Source organism: Phyllostomus discolor, chromosome 12 (assembly GCF_004126475.2).
Source record: "Phyllostomus discolor isolate MPI-MPIP mPhyDis1 chromosome 12, mPhyDis1.pri.v3, whole genome shotgun sequence".
NCBI classification, from domain to species: domain Eukaryota; kingdom Metazoa; phylum Chordata; class Mammalia; order Chiroptera; family Phyllostomidae; genus Phyllostomus; species Phyllostomus discolor.
The window spans coordinates 31521942-31542516 of NC_040914.2; the positions used below are offsets into that span (position 1 = coordinate 31521942).

At 49.4% G+C, this 20575-nt stretch overlaps 1 protein-coding gene across 1 annotated transcript in view; it reads left to right on the forward strand.

Annotated features, from left to right (window-relative positions):
* The window catches only part of OCA2 (OCA2 melanosomal transmembrane protein), a 113752-nt gene that overhangs the window by 55369 nt on the left and 37808 nt on the right, over nucleotides 1-20575 (forward strand). Inside the window, exons 10-16 of the mRNA XM_036013546.1 lie at nucleotides 3653-3724; nucleotides 5804-5869; nucleotides 7815-7871; nucleotides 9440-9564; nucleotides 11840-11978; nucleotides 17046-17178; nucleotides 19594-19741. Coding sequence (XP_035869439.1) covers nucleotides 3653-3724; nucleotides 5804-5869; nucleotides 7815-7871; nucleotides 9440-9564; nucleotides 11840-11978; nucleotides 17046-17178; nucleotides 19594-19741 — 740 coding nt within the window. The remainder of the gene's footprint in view (nucleotides 1-3652; nucleotides 3725-5803; nucleotides 5870-7814; nucleotides 7872-9439; nucleotides 9565-11839; nucleotides 11979-17045; nucleotides 17179-19593; nucleotides 19742-20575) is intronic.

Consider the following 20575-nt stretch of genomic DNA (forward strand, 5'->3'; position numbering starts at 1 on the left):
TGGTTTCTACCCAGTGGCAGCACCGAGCTCCTTGCCCCTCATTAAGGGGTAGTTACATGTATACAGTCCTAACATGACATGTGGCCCCTGGAAGGCACCCAGAGGCTGATGGGGCCCCTGGTGAGAGTGAGTTTGACACCCCTGTCATAGACATTCCCCAGCGCTGAGGTCCTACATTCCCAAAACCCCAGGAGAGCGCACACATGGTCGATGTTGGGTCTTGAACTCACATCCCCGGCACGTTGCAGGTCCTCCACCACCACCCCACCCCGCCCTGTGTCACTTCAAGTCAGAGGCCTGGTTTTCTAGGTCTTCGTCTCTGCCCTGGTGTGGCAGGGAGACACAGCATCTGCTGTTGTCCGTCCGTGGTGTTACCCTCTGCATTCTGTTTCCGTCGCCCACAAAATGGAGAGAACGCGCTGGTTTACTGGGGCAGACTGGATGCGGCTGTTTCTGGAGGTGCCACCTGGCTACTGATGTCCTGGCGTGGGACCTGGGCCTGCGGCTACCTTCCTGGACCATGTCCCGTGTGATCCCTGCGTGTGCCGTGTCCCACAGGGTTGGGCCAGGCTCACTGTGTGTTTGCTCTGATATTACTAGTCGTTGCACTGCCGGCCAGGTGGGTCCCCTTCCCATGCCCCGCCCCCCCCGCCCCCGGAGGGTCAGGTGTGGCTGTGTTCTGTGCCCTGGCTGCAGGGACATGGGCCAAGCCACTCCCCCTCCTCTCCTCAGAGGTGGCTTGTGTGTGAGGCAGCTTGTGTGAGAGACAGAGGGACCTCGGGGAGCAGAGGCCTGCTGGTCACATGGGTGCGGCTGTGCCATGAGTCAGGAGGCCCCCGTCCCCCGCTGTGTCTAGTCCCTCAGAGCTGGAGGGAACATGTTGTCTCAGGCAGCCAGGCCCTGCCTCGGGAGGTGCTGGCTGCTGCCGGGTCTCACGTACGGGAAGGAATTCCCAGCACCTACCACTGTTCCCACGTCTCCTCCAAGCCCGAATTCCCTGCTCTGCGACTGTCCACGTGAACCATCTCCTTCAGCTGCAGAGGGCCGTTTGCTTGGGAAACGCCAGGAAGGATGGATGGAATCCATGTACTGTGGCCAGTTGCTCACCGCTGAAGCCCCCTCAGCGCGCAGTGGCCACTGCATCGTTTTTCAGTGAAAACAAGGATGTTGTGCTGAAAGCTCCTTATATTTAAACAGAGTTGATCTCAACTTTCCAAACTCAGAACGCTCCGGCCTTCGGATTTTGAAACAAGAAGGGTCCCTGAGGTCATGTGACTCGACCCCCACATACTCTTTTTATTTTTTATTTTTAAATTTTTATTTTATTATTTTAATCTTTACCTGGGGAGATGTTTATTGATTTTTGAGAGAAAGAGAGAGAAACAGAGATATCAATGTGAGAAACATTGATCAATTGCCTCCCATAAGCCCCTGGACCGGGGATGGAACCCACAACCTAGGCGTGTGCCCTGAACAGGACGACACTTCAACCAATGGAGCCACCTGGCCGGGGCTCACATATTGTCTTTAAAAAATTGGTTTCTTTTTAATTGTTCTTTTTTTAAACTGTGAACGATATGCTGAATGAGATCCTGAGCTCTGTCCCGATTTAAGTTTAGTGATGACCAGGAGGGGAACAGCAATGCTTTTTTTAATTTAAGTTTTTATTTGGAGATACCAGCACACACACATGGTGCTGGGAGACACGCAGACACGCCCCTCAGGCTTTTTCCAGCTCCCCCAACCCAATGGTAAAGCTGCAATCGACTCTTAGAGCCACAGCCATGGGGTGGAGCAGTCCCGCCCCCCGCCCCCCCCCAGGCCCCTGATGCAGTGCTTTTAGGACGACACCCCTCCCTTTCCTTCCTTGAAACCCCCATCCTCATAGACAGGCACTGATTGGTCCCAGCTGTTCGATCACTTGGTCATTTCAAGAATGGTGTCCAGCCTTGGCTGGCATAGCTCAGTGGATTGAGCGCGGGCTTCAAACCAAAGGGTCGTCAGTTCGATTCCCAGTCAGGGCACATGCCTGGGTTGTGGGCCAGTTGAGGGCCACATGAGAGGCAACCACACTGATGTTTCTCTCTCTCTCTTTCTCCCTCCCTTCCCGTCTCTAAAAATAAATAAATAAAATATTAAAAAAAAAGAATGGTATCCAGACGGGAATCACGCCACAGGTGACATTTTGGAACTGGCTTTTCTCCCCACACGGGGTAAGTCTCTGGAGAGTCTCCCAGGGTGTCGCGTGAGGCAGTGGTGTGTGTGACCCAGGGTGTCCCTGAGGCATACTACAGTTTTAAGAGTTTCCTTGAGCACAAATTGGTTTGACTTGAACAGCACCGAACCGGAAGTGGTGTTCTGTGGACAGGAGCGCAGGGAAAGGCTTTTATAGGGAAAAGGCGGGAGCAAAGCAGGGATGCGATTTGATTGGCTGTAGCTTAGCATTTGCCTGCTCTGGGAAAACCTAGTTGGCTGTTTGTGATTGGCTGTCCTCAGGGTTTGATTTCTCTCTCTCTCTCTTTTTTACTGTTGACATTATTATAGCTGCCCCCATTCATCCCACCTTGGTCCACCTCCACCCAGACCCCGCCCCCCTGAGTTTGATTTCTTAACCATGAGCTATTAAAGGCTTAGATTTTGGCTTGCTTATGTGTGCTGCTAAGGCATTGGAATCACTTTGGTATAATGGCCTTCTTGTTCAATTAATTTAACAGGACATGCCCTGGCAGGTGTGGCTCGGTTGGTTAGAGTGTTGTCCCATAAATTGAAAGGTTGTGGTTCGATTCCCAGGCAGGGCACTTACCTAGGTTGCAGGTTCAATCCCTGGTTGGGGTGTGTCCTGGAGGCAGCTGATCAATGTTTCTCTCTCACATTGATGTTTCTCTCCCCTCCTGTCTCCCTCCCTTCCCCTCTCTCTAAAATCAATAAACATGTCCTTGGGTGAGAATATAAAGATTTGAACAGAACACATAGTTTCATTTCTCTTGGGTAGATTTCTAGGAGTGAAATTGCTGGCTCCTATGGTACATTTATCTAACTTTCTAAGAAACCGCCAAACGATTTTCCATAATCGCTGCACAATTTTACATGCCCACCAGCAAGGCTCAAGAGTTTCAATTTCTCCACATCCTTGACTTTCTTCGAATTTTGTCTTGACGATTACACGTCCATTTGAAATTATACTTAGAGGGAAAAGATGCTGCTGTGATTCAGGGGTGACACTGAAATGTCAGTTAGATGAAGTGTTTGGCTGTGTACCTTTGCTTTAACAACGGCCTCGGCGGCTGGGCAGCATTGATTCACGCTGTGGAACTAATGGTCCCGTTGCCTAGGGATTACATGGGAAACAATTAAGGACAATTTACTGTAGGCTTCCTTGCAGAACATGCTCCACCCAGCTTCCTGCTTCTGCTTGAGGATCATCCGATTAGTCAGGAAATAAAAGCACCTTTCTTCAGAAGGATGAAGGGTGGAGGCTGGGTGTGTTTTGGGGTGCTCAAATGCTGAAACGGAAAGACCCACAATTTATACATTCCCTTCATAGAGATGGCGTAGCATGGCCGTGCTGACTGATACTTATACAGACACAGGCTCTTGTTGTTTTAAATCCCTTGGGGATGGGGAGACAGTAATGTTTTATGTTTCTTTCCAGATCGTTCACAGGACTCTGGCAGCCATGTTGGGATCCCTGGCTGCCTTGGCGGCCCTGGCCGTGACCGGTGACGTAAGTAGTGACATTTCTTGTTGGGGCCTCAGCTCCAAACAGAATGTCAGATCAAAGACAGTTCAGGAACACCTTTTTTTTTTTTTAAATAAAGATTGTATTTATTTACTTATAGAGAGACAGGAAGGGAAGGAGACAGAGAAGGAAACATCAGTGTGTGGTTGCTTCTCGTGCGTCCCCTACTGGGGACCTGGCCCAAAACCCAGGCATGTGCCCTGACTGGGAATCGAACTGGCGACCCTTTGATTCACAGGCCAGCGCTCAGTCCACTGAGCCACACCAGCCAGGGCTATTTTCACTTTTTCATGCACTATTTCCACATGTCCCTCCCGGAGTAGCAGAGTTTATGGCACTGATGGGTATTTGTCAATGACTTTAACATGCACACACACACGCACTGCAGCAGCGTCTTGTCTGTCTTAGCTGAGCAAAGGTCACAGGGTCACACATTTGCACAAGGTCAGGTATTGCGGGGTGTCAGACTGGGACCCTGAGAGGTGGAGTGGGCTCTGTCCTGCGGACGTCAGCGGGCCCCTAAAGACGCATGTTGGGGTGATGGCGCCCTGCTGGGGTCTGAGCACCACCCATGTGGCAGGGATGTGGACGTGATTGTAGGGACGCTGGGGGTGGGGGTGGGAGTGGGGGGAGACGGAGTGCCTGCTGGGGGCGGGGCTGTGGCTGTGGGAGCAGGACGCTGGCAACCAGCAGCGGGGCCCCACACAGAGGTGGATTTGAAAACAACTGTGTGGACTCCAAAGATTTGCCTGAAAACTGCTACTAAAGGCCATTCAGTAAACCAAAGAATAATAACTGGTTTAGAAAACTATGTAGGGCCAGGAGTTATTATGTGTGCCTCTTTTTCTGGGGTAGAGTTGGTATAAACAAAGGTAAAAGGTCCCAGAATCCCAAAACTCATACATAAACCAGTTATGTTTGTTAATTGTCAAGGAGAAGGGTAGTGGTAGTTTTTATTATTTTTTTAATCTTCACCCAAGGACATGTTTATTGATTTTACAGAGAGGGGAAGGGAAAGAGAGAGAGAAACATGGATTGGCTGTCCCCCATATGCAGCCTGACTCGGGATTGAACCTGCAACCTTTTGGTGCACAGGGTGATGCTGCAACCCACTGAACTACCAGCCAGGGCAGTTTTTTTTTTTTTAAGATTTTATTTATTTATTTTTAGAGAGGGAAGGGAGGGAGAAAGAGAGAGAGAGAGAGGGAGAGAAACATCAATGTGCGGTTGCTGGGGGCCATGACCTGCAAGCCAGGCATGTGCCCTGACTGGGAATCAAACCTGTGATGCTTTGGTTCACAGCCCATGCTCAAACCACTGAGCTACACCATCCAGGGCAGTTCTTTTGTTTTAAAAATCATTAATGTGGCCCATGGAAGGTGCATGCTGGGGGCAGCCCTCTGAGCCATCGTGGGGTCCTTTCCTGACTGCCGGGCTCTGGAAGTGCCCTCACGTCACACTCTCTGCTCCCACTTCGCTGTGACCTTGGCCTTCCCCGTACTCCAGGGTTGTTTCGAGGAGGACATGAGATGGGTAGAAACACAGGGTAGGAGAAGCGTATCTTTCAGTCATCAGCATCGAAGGGCTCCATGGAATCCACTCACCTCAAGGGCTGATTCTCCAATGGAGGCTACAGTTCTTCACAGAGTTGTCAGGGGTGGGGCTTAAGAGGTTTACCCCTCTGGCCCTGGCCAGGTAGCTCCATTGGTTAGAGCATCACCCTGATATGCCAAGGTTGCAGGTTCGATCCCCAGCCACGGCACATACAAGGATCAACCAATGAACACATGAGTATGTGGAACAACAAATCAATCTCCCTCTCAAGTCAATTATCTAAGAGAGCTTTGCTTTGCTTATTACTAAAAGCACAGCCTTGACATTGGGAAGCTTTGGGTGACGAGTGTTTTTCTGTGGTGCTGTAATCTGACTTCAGAGAGGCAGGCGAGTGGTGTGATTTCAGATGGGCCCAGGCATGGGTCCATTTTAACGGGTGGCCCATTTTTACACATAATCACCAAGAGCATGTCGCCAGGGTTGACCGGTGAATTTATGCTTTGATTGCAGAGACCTAGCCTGACCCGCGTGGTGGAGTGGATTGATTTTGAGACCCTGGCGCTGCTCTTCGGCATGGTAATTACAGCTCTCCTGGCGGGCACGGCTTCTCAGTGGCCGTGATCCAGAGCCTTTGCTTTTCCCACTGCTGCTGCTGTTGCTAATCCTTCGTTATATTAAAGGCACCAAGCTACTGGGCAGTTGGGCTTGATTGAAGAGTGTTGGAGCAGGTCTAGCTAATTTCTTATGGGGAGGCGCGGAATGTTGCATGTCCTGACTAGTCTGATAGTGAAGTAATGTTGCCATTTAGCAAATTCGGCAAATTCTTTGAGCTCCTGCCCTTAAGATATAAAAATGGGATATCCCAAATGAATAAACCATGTAAGGTCTGATGATTGGAAAAATGCCTGTCGTTTTTTGGTGATAGGGAGAAATGCCCCTGAGTAATCATTTGTGTGTTTGCTGGTTTATCAGACACCGTGCGGTGAGCTCCATAAAGCATCACTGAGTCGACTGGTAGGAAAGGAACTTTGAGGTGCACAGGCGGGCTTGTGTGGGACATGAACAGAGCTTATAAACTGATTTACTAGAATAAATGGGATTTTAGAAAAAGATTTTATTATTTATTTTTAGAGAGAGGGGAAGGTAGGTAGAGAGAGAGGGAAAGAAACATCAATGTGTGGTCGCCTCTTGTGCGCCCCCTACTGGGGGCCTGGCTGGAAACCCAGGCATGTGCCCTGACTGGGAATCGAACAGGTGACGCTTTGGTTTTCAGCCATGCTCAGTCCACTGAGCTACACCAGCCAGGGCTAAATGGGATTTTTAATCCTCACCTAAGGGCATGCTTATTGATTTTAGAGAGAGGGGAAGCAGGGAAGGAGGGAAGGAGAGAGAGACATCGATTGCTTGCTTCCTGTATGTGCCCTGACCAGGGACCAAACTTATAACCCAGGCATGTGCCCTGACTGGGAATCTAACCCGCAACCTTCTGGTTACTGGATGATGCTCCAACCAACAGAGCCACACCGGCTAGGGCTAGGGTTAAAATTAGGTTTAGTGTTAAGGTCAGCTTTAGGGTTAGGGTTACTTAGGACTGAGTTTATGATTAAGGTAGGGTTAGGGTTAGGGGCAGAGTTAGCTTTGAGGTCAAGGTTTATGTTTCGAGTCAGGGTTAGACTTAGGTTTAGGGTAAGGCCTAGATGGGTTAGATTGGGTGTTAGGGTAAAGCTTCAGGTTAATGTTGAGTTTACAATTAGGTCTTGGGCTAGGATTAGGTTTAGAGTTAGTTTTGAATCAGGACTTAGGATAAGTTAGGTTAGAATCTGGGTTAAGGCATTGCTGACTGAGGAAGTGGAATAGAGAATCTTCCAGAAGAGTCAGTGGAAGTGTGCAGTTGATTCAGTTTAGTATAAATGGGACAGTACCTTCTGTCATTATCTAGGATGGTCATTCTCACCCACTCGGTGTCACCCACAGAAAGAAGCACATTGCACAGAGATGCATACAGAATGCAGAATAATCCATCAATGCCGCTGCTCTTACTTTCACGTCTTGATAAAACTGGAGACAGAAAATCTGTTTAATTATTTCAGCAAACAAAATTTAACTCAGTTTAAAAGTCATAGGACGTTTAACTGTCATGTGTGGACATTGAGGTGCAGAAGGCCACCTTCTGGCCCACTTTCTTCCCAGCTGCTCGTTTGGTGACTAGAAGTCACCCCCTGCCCAGCGTCTCTGCCCCCCAGGTTCCTAGGCTGTAGAGCAGAGAAGATAATAACACGTGAGGTTTGCTGTGAAGCTTAGCGGGAACAATACACACCCCGCACAGACGAGGGGCACGCCCTCCAGCAGGGGGCTCCCTGCAGGGGTCCGGGAGTGGAGCCCACCCAGCACAGAGCAGGGCTGGATGACCTGGCGAGTCCTCACCGAGGCCGAGCTCAGGGGCGTGACCACCATGCCAACGTCTCTGCGGGATGGCGCGGAAGCATTCTTTCTGTCTCCTTTCTCTCCTGTCCCCACACAGATGATCCTAGTGGCCGTGTTTTCCGAAACGGGCTTTTTTGATTACTGTGCTGTAAAGGTAGGTTTGATGTGGCATTTCATAGTTCTAGAGGAATTAATCCATTTGTTTACTTTTCTACTGCTGCATTATTTAGTGAAGAAAACTATTTAAAGCAAATATTTTCTATTAATATTTTTAAAATATTTTATTTGTTTACTTTTAGAGAGAGGGGAAGGGAGGGAGAAAGAGAAGGAGGGAAACAGCAATGTGTGAGAGATATCAGTTGCCTCTTACAACCGGGGGCCTGGCCCGAGACCCAGGCATGTGCTCTGACTGGGAATCGAACCGGCAACCTTTCCGTTCACAGCCCAGCACTCAGTCCACTGAGCCGCACCAGCCAGGGCTAAAGCAAATAGTTTAAAATTCCGCCCTCCTTTAGAAATCATGCACTTCGGCCAGGCTGAATGTGGCCACTGTGCTGAGTTAGGTGGCTCCCAGCAACACTTGCAGCTTCTCCCTGAACAGCTGAAGGACGTGCGGAGATGAAGAGTACTTGAGTTGGCTGTTTGTATAAATTATTTAAAGGCGCAGGTTGAGAGCTGCCCATCAAAGTCTGTTTTGCATTTCCAAGCATCTAACCAGGTCAAGTCATCCACTTCAGGTTTCTTTGTTTTTTGGGTGAAATAATTTCAGTGACCACTTTCTGAACACTTGAACATCTACACATTCCCATGTATAACTGGAACCCCAGGGGATCCAGCCAGAAGTTCAGGCCCCTAGAATCTGTATGGGTCCTGTCCCTTGGGGGGGGGGGGGGGGGGAAGTCTCCCCCAGCCCTGCTGAAACAAAGGCTAATGCCTGGTTGTATTCTTTAGAACTGAAAATGTCTTTAAAAATTTTACTCAGCAAAGCCCTTGGCAAGTTCTGAATGACAGACCGTGCTGTGATTTTTTAAAAAAAAGATTTTATTTATTTTTTAAAGGGGGGAGAAGAGAGGGAGAAAGAGAGGGAGATAAATACTGATGTGAGAGAGAAACATCAATTGGTTGCCTCTCGCACACGTCCTGACCAGGGACCAAGCCCACAACCCAGGCCAGTGGCCAGATGGGGAATCGAACTAGCGACCTTTTGGTTTGCAGGATGACGCCCAACTTGCTGACCCACACGGGCCAGGGCATCTGCTATGATTTTTGACAGCTTTTTTCACCATCTTGCACCTTCTGCAGAGATATCTGGCCTCTTCCTCCCAATACCTTGGTACTAACAGTATCTTTTTTTTTTTTTTTTAAGATTTTATTTATTTTCAGAGGGGGAAGGGAAGGAGAAAGAGAGAGAGAGAAACATCAATGTGTGGTTACTGGGGGCTATGGCCTGCAACCCAGGCATGTGCCCTGACTGGGAATTGAACCTGCGATGCTTTGATTCGCAGCCTGCACTCAATCCACTGAGCTATACCAGCTAGGGCACACGAACAGTATCTTTAGGTCTCCAGGAGTCTGGTGGTCCCCGAGATCACAGCCCAGGCAGATCTGAGAATCTATGGGTCTAAGTTTTGACCCACCTCGCAGTGTGCCCTTGAGCCCCTGGTTCTCAGAAAGCCCAATGATGGTCCTGTCTGACTTTCCCACATGTGCCGCGTGCCCCAGGCCTACCGACTGTCCCGGGGACGAGTGTGGGCCATGATCTTCATGCTCTGCCTCATTGCCGCCATCCTGTCCGCCTTCCTGGACAACGTCACCACCATGCTCCTCTTCACTCCCGTGACCATAAGGTAGGCGGAGTGGCCCCTGAGGACGTGGGGTGGGCTGGAGGTGCCACCTTCAAGAGTCTGGAGACACAGGCCTCGCTCCCCTGTGGGGACACACTGCCTGGGGTTGTCCCCGAGTCTCCAGCACCAGTCACAGGTGTGGCGGAGCACTGGCGGAGCCCCACCCACCTGGGCTGGTCCTGGGGAGACACAGGGGAAACGGGTACCCCCTAGGATGCAGGGGACAAGCCAGGTAGCGAGGGGTTTTCGGATGAATCATTTCATCTGCCTGGTCTGCATTGTGCCATCAAAGGCACTAACTCAGGCTAGGGGTGTGAGGCTTCTGCCAGGCAAGGGACTCTCCTGGACACGAGGCATGAGGTAGCAAGTTCAAAGTCACCACCTGGGAGTACTACTGGGGCTCCAGCCTGATTCTGGGCCAGGATGCTTTTGGCGTTTGATGAGCGGTGATGCTGAGAGCGGGAGAGAGTGGGCTGAGGGGCAGGGGAAGAAGGAGGGAGGGCCGGGGAGGAGCCAGGGCAGGCAGCGCCCCCTCGTGGACACGGTCTGTAGCTTCCAGTTTCTTGCTAGAGATCGTGTGGGCTTGGCTGCATTGTCCCTCCTGCTGGAAGGCAGAGGTCTGGCAGGGAGCCTTGCAGCCCTGACCTTGCTGGGCAGGGGACCAGCAGCCCCCAGCGCCCGGGGCCTTTCTGAGGGCAAACGAGGGATGGAGTGAGCACGTTTCGAGGGTGCTGTAAGTGCAAACGCGTGCTTCTAAATGCAGGCACCATCCTGTCCCCTGGCCACACCCCCACTCGGCTGTGACAGAGGTTTGACGGCCATGGTACCCCGCCCCCACGAGCCACATCCCAGCATGTGGTCTCGCTCTCTGATGTGAGCCAGGCAGGCTCCAGGGGCCACCGTCTCCACGGCGTCCCTGTGCAGCCAGGACACCCGAGGCATCTCCGTCTCGCCGGGATTTATCTTATACGCCCTACTCCCAGAACGGGCTTGTCATTTTATATGAAAGTAGCGGTTCCAGTGACATTCTCTAAAAACGCAACTTTCAAGATCCAAGCGTCAGTCAGCGTGCTCAGGTTCACTGTTTACATCACCACGTTTTTATGACTTTATAAGCTTAGTCCCATTCCTCTGCCCTCGCCTGGACCGAGTCGCGTGAAACAGCCCACATGGACGGGAAGCCGGTGTCGCTGATGAGCGCATGCTAATTGTTTTCTTCTGGAAGCAGGTCCTGGGAGCTCCCTCAGCCGGGAGCTGCTGCCCGCTGGGGTCAGATGCACAGTTGAGCCCTCACCCTTGTCCTGAGCTGCCCCCCCCCCAAAAAAAAACCCCAAACTTTTCCAGCTCAGCTTCTGCTCAGCTCCAGGGCTCCGCCCCCTCCGATAGCGCTGGCTGCGCTTTGAGCCTGGAGACCCTGTCTCTGTGTGGAACTGGGTGATGCGCAGGCGGCGGCGCAGGCATGGAGCGTGACATCACAGGTTTCCCCAACTTTCTTCAGAGTCACGTGTCTCCACTGCGTGCTCCCGGACCGTGTGGGGAGCTGTATGGGGCCGCCCTGCAGGCCCACTCCCAGGGAGCGGCCTGTTGGGGACTGGGCCAAGGGGTCGCGGGGCTTTCCGAGGTTCCTAGACAAGTCTCTGGTGCAGCCGAGCTGGGGACCCACCCACCGCTCTAGAGCGCGAGCCCCTTCTCTGAGGAAGACATCCCAAGTCCTTATGAAAGCAAAGGCACAGTAGGGCCTCGGCATCTGAGAAAGGCCGTTTTGTGGGCCCATCACGTTCCAGAGATTCATTGTTTAACTTGAGATGTTTTGGCTACATTTTAACATGCTGTGGCTTCCTTGGGAAACCACCTGGCTAAGGAGCTAGGTGGGCAGAATTGGCCTGAGCCACCGGGCTTTTCTGCCCCGGCCCCACCCCAGACCGGAGGGGTCTGGTGGCCAGCGCTCATTCCGCTGCCCCAGGACCGGCTTTCCGCTGGGATCTACCACAGGGGACCGTGTTTCCTCCAGGCCTGTAGGGGGCAGTATATATTCTCACACCGATGGTCCAGAGGGGTGATGGGCTTACTTTCCGAGAAATGTGATTCTGAGAGCTGCTGTTGTCCTTAACTCTGTAGCCTCGTCATTGTTCACCCCCAGCTCCGCCCTTCTTATAGGTGTGCACACACACGTGCATGCACTTCCTTTGTGCAAGCAAGTGCTTTAACGAAAAGTTACGTTGCCCACGGACCTTTTACAATGTGAACAGTAGGCCTGCTTTGGTTGTCTCTGTGACAGATTATGTGAGGTGCTCAACCTTGACCCAAGACAAGTCCTGATTGCAGAGGTGATTTTCACGAACATTGGAGGAGCTGCCACCGCCATTGGGGACCCGCCGAATGTCATCATCGTTTCCAACCAGGAGCTGAGGAAGATGGTGCGTACCAGTGTGACAGGGTCGCTTCCAGGGACTACAGGGCCAACTTCCTGCCGGCTTAGCTTCCTCCTCAGAGTGGATGGCTCTGCTGGAAATCGTCCTGTGTCACCTCTTCCCACGAGGTGCTGCTGGTTATCCTGAGAGGAGGAGGTTGGCCAGCTGATTTTCCAATGTAAAGTGGTCTGAACTTCCTTCTCTTTCTGATAAAAATTTCAAAAGATTTTATTCATTTATTTTTAGAGAGAGGAGAAGGGAGGGAGAAAGAGAGGGAGAGAAACATCCATGTGTGGTTGCCTCTCACGCGCCCCCTAGTGGGGACCTGGCCCGCAACCCAGGCATGTGCCCTGACTGGGAATCAAACTGGCAACCCTTTGGTTCACAGGCCCCGAGCTCAATCCACTGAGCCACACCAGCCAGGAAAACTTTAACATTTTTAATAGGAAACGTAAGTTGCAGTGAAACAGGTATACAAGTAGTTCCAGTGAGAGTGTGACCAGTGAAATCTCATTAGACTGTTTCTAGAGCTTAGCTTTCAATTTCTGTTGTCTCTCTTTTTTTATCTTTTTGTGACAACATATTAATAAATGCTACAACAGGTGACCTGCCCCTGGTGGCATCCCATGAGTGTTCATGTAAAAATCCCAGGCGTGATGTCTTTCTTGGGCAGAGTTGAGTTAGTTCAGCATCATTTAGAGCCCGCCCTTCGAGTTCTAGGCCTGGGTGTTCTGAACTAAACAGTGGGATGCGACCCATGATGGGTCCTGGGTCCTGGGTTCCTACCAAGTCACCTAGGAAGCTGAACAGCCTGTCCGACTATTCCCACACCCTTCCATGGCATGCCAACATGTTGTAGTAAATACCCAGACTTTAGATCTGGCCGTGAGGGGAAAAAAGGTGTATTTGAAAAAAATACACCAAGGGCCCTGGATGGGTTCACCCACTCAAGCCACACTGAGGCTCAGCTTAGCCTCTTCAAACAGATTTGTGACAAAGTGACTTCCTCTGGGGATGTGGCCTTGATTTACTGAAGACAGCATTCCTTGTCTTCCAGTTAATGAGTTTCCTGGAGTTTTGGATTAAACATACTTCATAGGAAAGGTATCTCCTGTAGAGAATCAAGAGTGGTTTTAATTCATTTTATCATAAGTCAGAGGTCAAGGAGGACTTACTGGTCCGGGGACACAAATGAACTCGTAGTTCCCGTGGTAGTGTCCTCAGCAGAGATTAATTTATAATATCTCATTGTCAATGATGACAGCGCCCCACACATGTGTACCACGTGACGGGCACACTCACTCTCATTATTTGGTTCATCAATGCACTGAAATGGAAAAGGGATTCTAAAATAAAATCAATTTTAAAATTAATGTTTAAACTATGCACTCAGAAAATTAATAGTGTCACCTGATGGTCACTGGCTCCGATTTGGGGTGCGGTCCTTTATGCAGAGCAAAACAGCCCAACAGGCCACAGCAGGGCCATGAGGCAGTCTGGGGCCAGGCTCCCTTCCCAGTCCGCCCTGCTCTGCTCAGATCCGATGTGGTTCACTCTGATGGGCTCCACGCGGCTTCTCTGCTCCACAGAGAAGTTACAAGAAGGTGTCAGGAGAGTTCTTGCAACTCACACCCTGCTTAGTCTGCCCTTGTCTCTGTTGGTGGAATTTCCAGTACTGAACAGGTAGGCAGGGGAGACCTCTGGGGCCCACCATGTGGCCTATTCTGAACTCCTCCTTGCACCCAAAACCCCCACCCCATCCCAACCCCCACCTCCACCCCCACCCCTTGCATCTGCAGAGCTGTCATATCCTAGGGCAACAAGGCAACAGCGCAGGGCTCCGCTCCCTACCCCCGTTCCTCCCAGAGACAGCCTGCTGGGGCTGTAATCCTCTTCTTTGCTCCTTCGTGCCTGTTCCAGGGTGACCCAGTGGCCACGTCACTATTTAACACACCCAAAAAGCCTTTTTAGAGGAGCCGTGCCTCCTCTGCTTTTGAGGGGCATTTCCCAAATCAGAGGAAGGCTTCCTCCAGAGAGCCCTGGAGGTGCGTGCCCAGGGACGTTCTTCTGGTCTTTCCATTCAGGCCTCATTCGCTGGGCATGCTGGGGCATTTCTTGTGGCTCCTCCACCATGCCTGGTGCGCTGTGCATGATGGGATGTTTATCACGGCTTCCCCACCACGTCTTGTGCACCCTGGGAATTTCTTGTGGCTTTCCTATCACACCCTGTGCGCTGTGCATGATGGGACATTTTCTCATGGCTTTCCCATGGTGCCCTGTGCGCTGTGCATCATGATGGGATGTTCCACGTGGGTTTCCCACCACAGCCTGCGCGCTGTGCATGCCGGGACGTTCTTCTGCCACTCCTCAGCTACAGTTTCCTCCGCTGCATCTGCCAGTATTTTGGCGGTGTCTCTCTCTCTCTTGCTATTTGCTGCTCTGCCTCTCTGGTCACGTCCTGTCAGTCTCCTTTGTGGGTTTTTTTTCTTTTCTTCCAGACCCCTCCCCAATATCCCTGGGCCTTGGGATTCTGCTTTTTCAACCCTTTTCTTCTAGGTCAGCATTTCCTAGCAGAGCTCGAACGCTGCAATGGCCAGTGTGCTGGGATTATGCAGCTGTGTCTCTGCCAGGGGCTTGTAGTGCCCGCAGGCCCGCATACCCAGATAGCTCCCCCACATACTCAGCGGGTCCCAGGGTGTCCCACACCGGCTCCCTCCTGGCTGATGTCACACCCACTGCTGCAGGGCTGGGGTCCTTTCCTTGCTGGGTCTCCAGACAGGACTCTGTCTTCTGATGGCACCGCAATACACATGTAGTAGGTTCAGCTAAGCACTCCGTTCCTAAGAATTTCTTTGCGTTTCTCAGTCAGAGGAATTCAGGAGACAATTTTGGCTGGAACCACACGGCTGCAACCCAGTTGGTTTGTCACAAAGCTGGTCTGAATGCCGTCTCCCTAGAAAATGATATCAGTAGGTCAGGGGTTCCCCAGCTGGCATATGTAGATATATAATTATATATTTAATTGTTTTTAAATGAAGCTGTGGATGTTCTAATCTAATGCCAGGGATTCTGTTAGGCTGTTTTACTGCCTCAGCATCTGAGCACATACACTACCAAAGAGGACATTCTGGAAAATTAAGAAGGAAGCAGCTCAGTGGCACCCAAACCCGAACAGTACAAAACAAAGGCTTGGAGGGGGTTAACATAGAACCAGCCTCTCGCAGGAGGGGGCTGCATGTAAGCACCGTGTTGATATAGGTGTAGTAGTGAGTGGTTTTGTCCCCGAGAACATTAAGGAGGGGAGTCTAGGGAATTACAGAGGCTCATGAAAGTAACAGGGAGGCAGAGATGCACCTACTAAACTCAGTGAAAGCCTTTGCATTTCATTGTGCCTTGCATCTGCCTGAATTACTTCTTAAAATTTCCAGGTTGGGCCCTGGCTGGTGTAGCTCAGTGGATTGAGTGCCAAGCCTTTGAACCAAAGGGTCACTCGTTGGATTCCCAGTCAGGGCACATGCCTGGGTTGTGGGGCAGGTCCCCAGTAGGGGGCGTGCAAGAGGCGATGACACATTGATGTTTCTTTCCTTCTCTTTTTCCTTCCCTTCTTCTCTATAGACAAATAAATAAAATCTTTAAAAAATTTTTCAGGTTGGATATTTTTCTTTCTGCATAGTTCTTACTTGATAAATCCACCCATTATAACTCTAGTAGCAACCAGATATTTCTACTAAAGGCTGGGATACCATTAGTCCTTTTTTTCCTTCTTTCCTCTCTCCTCCCTCCCTCCCTCCCTCCCTCTCTTCCTCCCTTCCTCCCTCCCTTCCTCCCTCCCTTCCTCATCTTCCAAGGATATGTTTATTGATTTTAGAGAGAAACAAAGGGAGAGAGAGAGATCAGTGTGAGAGAGAAACGCTGATCAGTTGCCTCCCATACATGCCCTGACTGGGAATGAACCCACAACCTTTTAGTGCACAAGATGATGCTTCAACCAACTGAGCTACCTGGCCAGGGCAGTCTTTTCCTTTCTTTAATCTACTCCTCACTTCTTCTTCAATTGTTCCACCATTTCTAAGGGGACAAAATGTATAGTTCTTACATTCCAAAGATATCCAGAATACTCAGGATACAAGCAGCACTGCCTTGGTAGGGTCCTTTTTCTCCAAAATATTAATTAGATTTCATGAATAAATTGGTATAGAGGCAAATACATTAAGAGTATATTTTAGGCCACTTTTGGACTTAGAAGGTCTTTTTTGTTGTTTCTGTTTTTGTTTTTATTATTATTTTTAAGATTTTATTTATTTATTTTTAGAGAGGGAAGGGAGGGAGAAAGAGAGAGAGAGAAACATCAATGTGCAGTTGCTGGGGGCCGTGGCCTGCAACCCAGGCATGTGCCCTGACTGGGAATCAAGCCTGCTATGCTTTGGTTCACAGCCTGCGCTCAATCCACTGAGCTGTGCCAGCCAGGGCTTGTTTCTGCTTTTAAAAGAAATTAAAATATTTTCAGTGGCCCCTAAAAGTATCATGGGCCTTTTTTAAAAGCAGATATTTGGAGCATGATTTCTACAGAAATACAAAGTGTGAGGTGGTATCCTACTCCTGAGTGCTCTGGCCAGGTGTCTCAGTTGGTTGGAGCATCGTCCTATACGTCACGAGGCTGGGGGTTCGATCCCTGGTTGGTTTGTGTGTGGAAAGCCAGTGATCAATTTTTCTCTCTCACATTGATGTTTCTCTCTCTCCCTTCCCCTCTCTCTAAAATCAATAAACATTTTAAAAATTAAAAAAGAACTGCCAGAAAAGTGGTGAATTCTTTTATGACCATTAAAAATATCCCACCAATCCCAGCTCTCTGTAGGCCCTTCTGCCGTCTATACCGGATGAACTCATGTAGCGCCACCTGTCGTTGCAATGGGGAAAGCCCTGGATATGCAGGGGCGTGCAAGAGACTAAGGTTTCAGATGATTATACACAGGCAAAGACTAATCTTTGACGCAACTTTGTCGGTAGTGGGGGTGGCTCGGGGGCTGTACCTGTGGGAGGACCATCATTTAATGTCCCCTTTCCTGTTTCCAGGGTGTGGACTTCGCGGGATTCACCGCACACATGTTCGTTGGGATCTGCTTTGTTCTCTTGTTCGCCTTCCCACTCCTCAGGCTCCTGCTCTGGAAGAAGAAGCTGTACAACAAGGAACCCAGTGAGATTGTTGGTGAGTGGAAGCACCTCGCCCTGTAGATCCAGAGGATGCCTCCATAATGTTATTTTTTTTTTTCCGGGAGAAGTTTCCAGAGAGAGGCAGGAGGTTCATCCCATGTGGGACATCAGGGAAATGTCAGTCGCTGGGGTGCTGTGCACTCAGTAGGTCCCCATCTGCCTCCTGGTCCCCAGTGTGTTCTCAGGGGCTTTCAATCCAGGAGCTCTGCCTCTTTCATTTTTTAAAAATTAAACTTGTTCCAGTAACATTGGTGAATGTTATATAATTTTAAGGTGTCCAACATTATCATTTGACAGCTGTGTACTCTGTGGCACGTGAAGCACCTGAATCTAGGTTCCTTCTGTTACTGTACGTTTGACCCCCTTTTCCCACTATGCCCTCCTCAGCCCCTGCCCCTCTGGGAACCACCATACTGCTGTCTGCATCTTGAGTTTGTTTTTGTTTGTGTTGCTCACTTGCTACTTTTTGTTTCCTATCCCACACATGAGTGAAATCGTATGGGTTTTGTTTTTCCCTCACTGATGGACTTCAAATAGCATCATACTCTCAAGATCCATCCATGTCATCACAAATAGCAGTAGTTCCTTTATTTTATGGCTCAGTGGGATTCCATTGTGATGTGTGTGTGTGTTGTATTGTCTTTACCCAGTCCTCTGCAATGGACACTGAGGTTGTTTCCACATCTTGCTTATTGTAAATAATGCTGCAGTGAACATAGGGGTGCATATATTTTCATTTTTCATTGAAGTACCCAGAGGTGGGATTGCTATATTTTATGGTAGCTCTATTCTTTTTTAAAAAAAGATTTTATTTATTTATATTTAGAGAGGGAAGGGAGGGAGAAAGAGAGAGAGAGAAACATCCATGTGCAGTTGCTGGGGGTCGTGGCCTGCAATCCAGGCATGTGCCCCAACTGGGAATCGAACCTGCGATGCTTTGGTTCTCAGCCCACGCTCAATCCACTGAGCTATGCCAGCCAGGGCTGGTAGCTCTATTCTTAATTGTTTCAGGATATTCTGTTTTCCAGAGTGGATGCAGCAATTTACAATCCCACCAACAGTGGACAAGGCTGCCTTCTTTTCCGCATCCTCAGCAGCACTTGTTATTACTTGTCTTGTTGATGATGGCCATTCTAACAGGTGGGAGGTGGTTTCTCATTGTGGTCCTGATTTTCATTTCTGATTACCAATGTTGAGCATCTTTTTATATATCTGTTGGCTATCTGTAAGTCTTTCTTGGAAAAAGCGTCTGTTCAGGTCCTTTGCCCATTTTTAAGTTGGATTGTTTGTTTGTTGTTGTTGAATTGTATGAGTTCTTTATATATTGTGGATATCAACCCCTCATTGGACATATCATTTGCAAATATCTTCTCCCACTTGCTTGGTTGCCTTATTGTTTTGCTGATGGTTTCTTTGGCTGTGCAGAAGCCTTTTAGTTGACATAGTTCCATTCATTTATTTTTGCTTTATTTCCCTTGCCTTTGGAGTTAAGTTCACGTGACACCTCTGAGACCAATGTCCATAAGCTTAGATCCCATGTTTTCTTCTATTATTTTATTGTTTCAGGTTTGACACCAAAGACTTCAATTCATTTTGAGTTAATTTTTGTGGTGTAAGATATAGTCTTGTTTCCTATTTTTTTTTTTCATGTGGCAGTCCAGTTTTCCCACCGCCTTTTACAGAAGAGACTTTTCTTTCTCTGTTGTATATTCTTGGCTCCTTTGTTGAAAATAGTTGCCCGTGGATGAGTGGGTTTATTTCTGGGCTTTCACTTCTGTTCCATTGATCTATGTGTCTGTTCGCTTCCACTACCATACTGTTTTGATTACTATAGTTTTGTCCTATAGTTTGAAGTTGTGGCGTGAGATACTTTTGCTTTGCTTTTTCTTCTCAGGATTGCTTTGGCTATTCGGGTCTTTTGTGGTTCCATACAAATTTAAGAAATTTTTGTCTTATTTCTTTTGTGGTTCCATAGAGATTTTAAAAAAAGTTACTGTTTTAAAGGTTTTATTTGTTTATTTTTAAAGTGAAGGGAATGGAGGGAGAAAGAAAAGGAGAGAAGCATCAATGTGTGGTTGTCTCTCACGTGCCCCCTAGTGGGGACCAGGCCCGCAACCCAGGCATGTGCCGTGACTGGGAATTGAACCTACAACCCTTTGGTTTGCAGGCTTGTGCTCAATCCACTGAGCCATACTAGCCAGGGGTGTGTCTATTGTAGTTTTAAAAGTCAGCTTCATCTCCTGGTTCCATTACAATAGCTCGCATGCAAAGAATTTACTGCTTTGGTTGGCCAGTTATTGGTGTCTCCTCAGGGGGTGTGTTTCTTGTTCTCGGAGGACAGTGAGCGAAGCTGGGTGTCTGCTGACCTCTGAGGCTGCGGGAGACTCAGCTTGACTTTTGTTTGCTGCAGAGCTGAAGCACGAAATTCACGTGTGGCGCTTGACCGCACAGCGCATCAGCCCGGCCAGCCGAGAGGAGACGGCCGTGCAGGGCCTGCTTTTGAGGAAGGTGCTGGCGCTGGAGCAGCTGCTGGCCCGGAGGCTGCACAACTTCCACAGGTACTAGGCTGGGGCTCCTCTCAGGCTGCCCTCAGTTTGCATGCCGGTTGTCCCCGAAGACGGGATGGTATCAGTCACCTGTCTGCCACCACCCTACTCATGCTGAAGAGCCACACAGCATACAAATCAAGTGAGTTACAAGCTGACTGCATGGAACCATCAATAAGTAGCACAGCTGTGTGGTAATGAGTAAATTTAGGGCGCCGTGTGCTGTGCTGAGCCTCCTGTGGTGTGTTAGTGTATATAACCCTCTCTGAGCTCTGCGGAGCTCTGGTTAAGGACAGGAAAATCGAGGCTCAGAGAGGTGGAGCTATTTGCCCAGGGCAACACAATGAGGAAAGCACACACTGGGGATGAAGTCACACTCTCGGCCACGCCTGTCCCGCCTCGACACATCACACTCGTTGCATAGCAAGAATGGAAAAGAATGAATGTAACAAACTAATGTAACAAAATATAATTCCTGTAGTTGATTTTCAAGGAGCTCAAAGAATGTCTGACCATATGCAGTTCATTAAAAAAAATTTTATTTTAAAGATTTTATTTATTTATTTTTAGAGATGTGAAGGGAGAGAAACATCAGTGTGTGGTTGCCTCTTGCATGCCCCTTACTGGGGACTTGGCCTGCAACCCAGGCATGTGCCCTGACTGGGAATCAAACCAGCGACCCTTTGGTTTACAGGCCTGCACTCAATCCACTGGGCCACATCAGGCAGGGCCACATCAGGCAGGGCCTCAGTTTATTTTTTAAATTCTCACCTGTGAGGTTATATTTTTTTTTATTGATTTTAGAGAGAGGAAAGTGGGGAGAGGAGAAAGAGAGAGGGAGAAGCA